At 38.9% G+C, this 6,263-nt stretch overlaps 1 protein-coding gene across 1 annotated transcript; it reads right to left on the reverse strand. All coding sequences in view use genetic code 11, as the record gives it.

Moving 5' to 3' along the window:
• Positions 1 to 3,532: 3,532 nt before the first annotated feature.
• Positions 3,533 to 4,027, reverse strand: EGR_05601 (hypothetical protein; the record flags this gene model as incomplete). Its single annotated transcript, XM_024494850.1, has 2 exons — positions 3,533 to 3,692; positions 3,909 to 4,027. The coding sequence occupies 2 exons, from the start codon at positions 4,025 to 4,027 to the stop codon at positions 3,533 to 3,535; spliced, it is 279 nt and encodes a 92-aa protein (XP_024350770.1).
• Positions 4,028 to 6,263: the final 2,236 nt, after the last annotated feature.

Genomic DNA, 6,263 nt, shown 5'->3' on the forward strand with positions numbered 1-6,263 from the left:
ACTGTTTCAAGATTAAAAGTGCAACCTTATTTCGGTCATGCCTCAATCTTCTCGACACTTGCATATAAAGATTAAGTTACAACTTTGTTTTGTTCAAAGGTATTTTGAAGGCATTTTAAGACAAATTATTCTATTTTATAGTGAGAATAAAGTAATTCCTGTATGGTAAAATATATTTCACCTTGGGTGCATTGCATACCCTTTCAAATGGGTTGTGAAGGAATAACTGAACAAGTAATAGCGATGTGCATGGTTGTCTGGATTCACCTCTTTCAGTGGCAATCAGGCAAGAAGGAGGCAAACACTTATGCCTCATCAAAATTCCATCATTTGTAAAATCTCACATTTTTAAAATACATGATGTCGCCCCCAAATTCTCTTCAATCTATGAATAAGAATTTGGAGACGAGGCAAAACAGAAAATGTGACAGGAATTATGATGAGTTCTGAAAAAGAATAAAAGTGGATGAGTAAAAAAATCAAATAATTTGTTTTGTTGTTTATTTATTAGTAAATAAATTTTTAGGTATTTACCTCTTAGTGCTGAAAGATTGCTACAATGGTGGAAAACCCGTCATTTTTAGCATAATCTGTCAGAAAAGCATGTTTAGGTACCACTGCCTATTACACTTTGACAGTGTGTCATGCTGCTGAGAAGAAATTGATCCGCTTGGCGTTTATCAATTATAAATGGTGACACTACTCGACGTTATGGATGGGACTTGTAAATGTCGTTATTCAAAATAGGATACGAATTATTCAAGTCTAGGTCTATCATTTCTATGCAAATACATTTTAGTCAAATAATGCAAAGCTAATCTAATTTACCCTGCTCTAATAAAAAAAGATAGAGATCCCAGAAACCCTTTCTTGACCTTTCCCAAAAAAGTGTATCTAGACAAATAAGCTTGCATGGTCTTTTGACCAGCCAAAAAAACGACAAACATTTTACTGAATCATGGCGATAATATTGTTTATGGCTTATTTTGGACAAGTGCCGATTAGTTTCATTTCCTGATTTTTTGCTATCCGATGAATTTTGACAGGACGTTAACGTGTGGACAATCAGGAAATCAGCCACAACATCTATTACTGTAAAATCAAAAAGGCATTTAGAAGGGCCAAACTAGTAACATACATTTTGCTAGAAACAAAGGAATCTACAAACCCAAAACCATTGGGGCTGGTAGTAATTCAATGCTTTAAATGCATCACCTCCAGATGATGACATACCGGGCAAAATTTTTACCGAAGCGTGGTTTATCACTGCAAATCGTGACGCTTTATGTGACAGTTTCTGTGCCCTTCTCATTGGTTTACTTTAACCTCATCGGTTCGGTGATCGCCTATCACATAAGTGGATAATGCCGACTCCACCCTTAAAGCCACGCCAATGTGCATTTCTACCTTCCTTCGTGAGGCTGTCATGTTGGCTCATTCGCTCACTGCGCCCATGCTCAAGAAGTTTTCTGACTTGGTCAAAGTAAATAGCTGAAAATTATTGTCTTTTTTAAACTTACTTAGGAAAATTCACCTTCCACGCTGCGTTGGAAAGTAAATTAATCTATGGATTATACTGTGAAGGTGACTGAAAAAACGAAATTTAAATGAGTGAATGAATAAAAAGCGGAAGAAATTATTCATCGCCTTCTTGCACATTTAATGAAAACTGCTAACTTAACTTGCCTTTAATCTGCATTTCCAAGACTGCTTAATGTACTCTTTAGGCGTTTTTTTTGTGTAGCCCCCGGGACTTCGCTGAACATGGAAGAAAACATAATACAGGGGAGGAATATGTGCTGCTGACGTACAGAAGAGGCTGGGATTGAATTATTAATGACGGACCCTCAAATGACCCTTTAAACAAGTGAACTGAGAGTTGAATAAGTGGTCAGAGGATTTCGCCTTGTTCATGCTCTTGGTGGTGTTTTTGAAAACAATAATCCATTGTTTATTTGTTTTTCAATATTCCTTTAAGTGTATTAGCCTAAGGAAATCAAATCGAAACGGGATATGGGCTAAATGTTAGAGCTAAAACTGTCTAAAGAATCTCGCATCATCTACAAATAGGCGTCAATAAACATCTTTGACATTACCGAGACAACTAAATCAAATGAAGGTCTTCGCTATCTGCGTCGATCCATAGACACTGCAGTTATAGACGGGGCACCACACGGCCCCCACCAATTTCTTGCCTACCATTATGTCTGGCATGTTAGAGCGCGATTGCCAAAAGTATTTTGACCCTCCTTCTGGCAGAGGCTGTAAGTTCTCTTCAAAACTGGCATTAAACAATTGAGAACATTTCAATGGTATCAAATGTTAGCTTCACTGGAGATGAGATTCAAGTTATGAGCATGAAATCTCTTCTCTTTGCCACATTGTGTGAAAATTAAAGTGATTTATAATTTTCTCTTTAAATTTCGCTTTTAGTAGCAATCATGCGTTTGAAGAACGCCTGAAATATTTTCGTAAATACCAGTGTAAAGTGTTGGTTGTTTAACACTTGGTTTTAGTAAAGGGCCACTTTGCTTCCTAGACATTGCACCTTTGCTGGGTGGGTTGACCTCCGGGTCAGCAGCCCCCTCTCCTACTGTATGTTTAATACATGTATTCTGTCCCAGTAGTACGTCTTCTTTCGTTTTCATGGAGGTCTCGGGGCGCAAAAACCCTTTTCTTCCTGAAATGAACACGTAAATTGTTTAGCTTTCCATGTCTAGTATTTACTGCTTCCTTTAGGGGAAATCCTGAATACTGTATTCTACCGTAGGTGTGATTATTTGAAGCTTGCTCAGTAACTCCTCATATGGCAGACCAAGACCTACCGATTCAAAGGTGAGGAATATCAATGAGCACTTGATTTGCGTCCTGTTAAAACATCTGGAATTGTACCAGGCTACTCATCCAAGCAAAAACTTCACGTCAGTTTCAAAGCATGAAAGAAGTTAGCTTTGAAGTTCTAAACACGCTCCAATGCAGTCCTCCCCAACAGGTCATAGATTTTTAAGATTTAAAGGAAATTGTGTGCAAAATCTGGTTGGCAAGAATATTTTGGCTCGCCTTTAAAAAGATCTTAAAATTTCCCAGCTGCACCAGGGATATTTCAATAACGTTGTCCAAAATGTTATAAACGACAATGAAGCTTTTCCTCATGCGATAAAAATTGCACTTTCTTTAGTTGCTTTGTGTCATATTCAATGCTGGGATTGAAAAAGAAAAGTTAGGGGGGGGATAATATATTGCCTCGAGACTTCTCTGAAGGGAAAAGGGAGCATAATACTTGGGCAGAATATGTACTGTCCATGAAGGGAAGGGCCAGAGCTACTGACATGACTCAGAAGACATGCTACTCAGCGGAAATGCAATCACAGAGCGTTAAGTCCCCATTTGAACAAAATGAAGAGTTGAATAAACAATTAACCTATTGCAGAGCTTCCTTCCTCTTTTGACTTCATCCACGGCGCTCCTCGTTGTCAACCTCCTGTGTCAGCCATTACAAGGTAGTCGGAGCTGTAAGAAAAAATACCACCAGTCATCGAGTTTGCGAAGAACGGAGAAGATATCCAACTGCCATGTAGCTGATCCTTCTTGGCAATTCCATTGGATCTGAAGTTTCGACCTGTTTGGAGCTATTGGGGCGGAGGATTTGCAGACCATCACTTCTGTACATCACCAGTCGGAAGGCTACTGGTCTAAAAGTAGAGATACTTAACAAAGGGAGGGCCTAAAATACTCATGCCGGAACTAAAGCTTTGCGTCTATTCTTCTCTACCACTTTGCTCTTAACTCAGTGCTGCCCAGCCATGTCTACCTTTGTTATATCCATGTGGAAGAGAGGTGGAGTGGGTATGGCTTATTCACTTAATTGCCATTGCCATACAGGTATGGGGGACAGCTCCGTAACAAACCGTTTCGATTGTTTGCGGGCAGTGTTGCTTGAGTTGTTGATAGCATCCCTGCCAGGGGTCTTCACAGATTCTCTCATCCACAGTGTATAACCTTCTTCCGTCACGTTAAGGTTTAGCATTCGGTAATATACATTAGGGCAGTTGTTTTTTAGGATGGTTTTGCTTTCCGCTCTCAACAATGCGGCCACCCGAGATTTTTCTGAAGATGAAGGCAAACTTCACTAGGGGAAATATGATATCTCGACGCAAAGAAGAGTGAAGAGCTACGGCATGCCACGGAGGCTATGCCTCCTAGCGGAAGTACAATCCCTGTGCCTCAAGTATCCTTTCAACTATAGGGAAGTGTAAAACAAATAATTAAAGTATTACAACAAATCTTTGACAAGTCACATTTTCATAGATTTGTTTCCCCATACACATGCTTAATTGCACTGTTCTGCTGTCATGTGGGACAAATGAAAGTGGTCCTGACAAAACCACCATTGATTTGCTGGAGCATTTGAAAGCTTAGAAGGCGTTTGACAATGGTGAAAGCAAAGTGCCAGTGCTTTGGCAATTTTTGGAACATTCCAAAGCAGCTATAGCGTGTACTAATCGCCTTGCAGCACAAATACCTTAAAGGAAGTATTTAAAATGGTGATTAGTGAAATCACAGAGTGTGCCAAAATTCCAGTATGTGTGAAATTAAGGACAAACTTGAATGTTTGTACAACAAAAATTAGTGGGGAATTTTAATAAAATAACTTTAAATTTTGAGTGCACAAGAAATATAATATATAAGAGAGCATCCTAAGGGAAAAAATTTTTACACTTATTTTTATTTTGTTTGTAAGCTGAATCGCACAAAGTAGCTGCAAATCGACAGCCTTTCATTCGATTCTGCTAATATTGGTACTAATCCATTAAAAGAATTTATTTAAATTGGAATAATCCCAATAAAGAGGTGCAAGTTCAATTACATTAAGCCTACTCAGCTATCAGGATGAATAAATCTTGGTGGTGGGCGACTGAGGGGCTCTCTTATTGTACCTCTGACCTCTGGTCCACTTTGGTAGCAACAAGCCCAGCCATGTTTCGTCCGGTACATACTTTGTCAGAGTATTGTGTCTTTATTCGTCTTCGCGGAAGTGTCGGGAAGCTGCAATGCGTTAGTCCAAGTTCCGATAACTTCATAAATCAGCTTCACGAAGAAGAGGATTTGCCCATGTCTCTGCTCGGTAATTATACTAAGGCAGCAATAGTAGCATTCCGCTGTATTGCTTCACTTTCCACTTTTAAGTATCTTGACTGCATTGGTCGTATTTATTCTCCTGATTAATGGAGCCATTCAGGATGATACCTGTCCCCATCCAGAGTTCATTTTATAATTAGTGATACCCCAAATTCTTCTCAAACTGCTAAGTTCTAGCACTAAAATGTTTTTTCAAGACTTTGGTTTATTGTTTACTTTCTTCGGACCAACACTTTCCTTTACAATGAAAGGCGAATTAAATTCTGACTCAAAGTCTTACCGCATTTGGCATCATTTTAGGATGAGCGTACTCTAACCTCACTTTCCCAGATTTAATGTAGCAAACAACTGTTGCAATATTCTGTATTTATTCCTTCACCTCCTAATGATTTTGCTCAGACTAAAATTTTGCCCGGACAAAGAGCGCGACCATGAAACTTTGCCTTGAGAGCTGCCTATGCCTTCTTTTGGGATGGTTTGGCTAATTTAATAGGAAAAGTCATTAAAGCGAGAACCTTGGGAGAGGAACCACCGTAAAAACACTATTTTAAGGCAGAGCCCTTTTGGATGTCGCTTATTTTTGTAACGTGTCCTCACAACTTGAAAGGACTGACACTAGGCCAAGCCTAAACAAAGTTCGTCTTTATTCTGCTCTGATCTACCTGGATTTTGAATGCTTTAAAAGTTCTCAATGGCCTAAATGCATCAGAGGGCAGCGGTAACTGAATAGTGCGAGCAGTTAATCTCTTCCTGTATAACTTTCTCTAACTTTTAAAATTTGGGTTTTTCACTTTACAAACATTCAAAATACCTCCAGTTACTTCTACTAAAAAATCCTCGATGTGGGGCTTGTACAAGGAGTGGAAAGACTAGGTGTTTTCTTAAAGCTACCTTCCCGTGAATAGTTTAATAATGCAACAAGACAACCAGAGGAGGCTACAACCTCCGATTTGCTTGACACACCCAGATGGATATTGACCATATTGCTTATATAAGGATATAACTGCTTTCCCACCAAAACCTCACTTCTCCATTAAACACGTTTTTCATGTCATAGAAAACCCATATATTGTTGTATTTTTCACTTAAGGAACTAATAAAATCCATGGATTCTAGAGTGATTG

Source organism: Echinococcus granulosus, assembly GCF_000524195.1.
Source record: "Echinococcus granulosus chromosome Unknown EG_S00042, whole genome shotgun sequence".
Lineage (NCBI taxonomy): Eukaryota > Metazoa > Platyhelminthes > Cestoda > Cyclophyllidea > Taeniidae > Echinococcus > Echinococcus granulosus.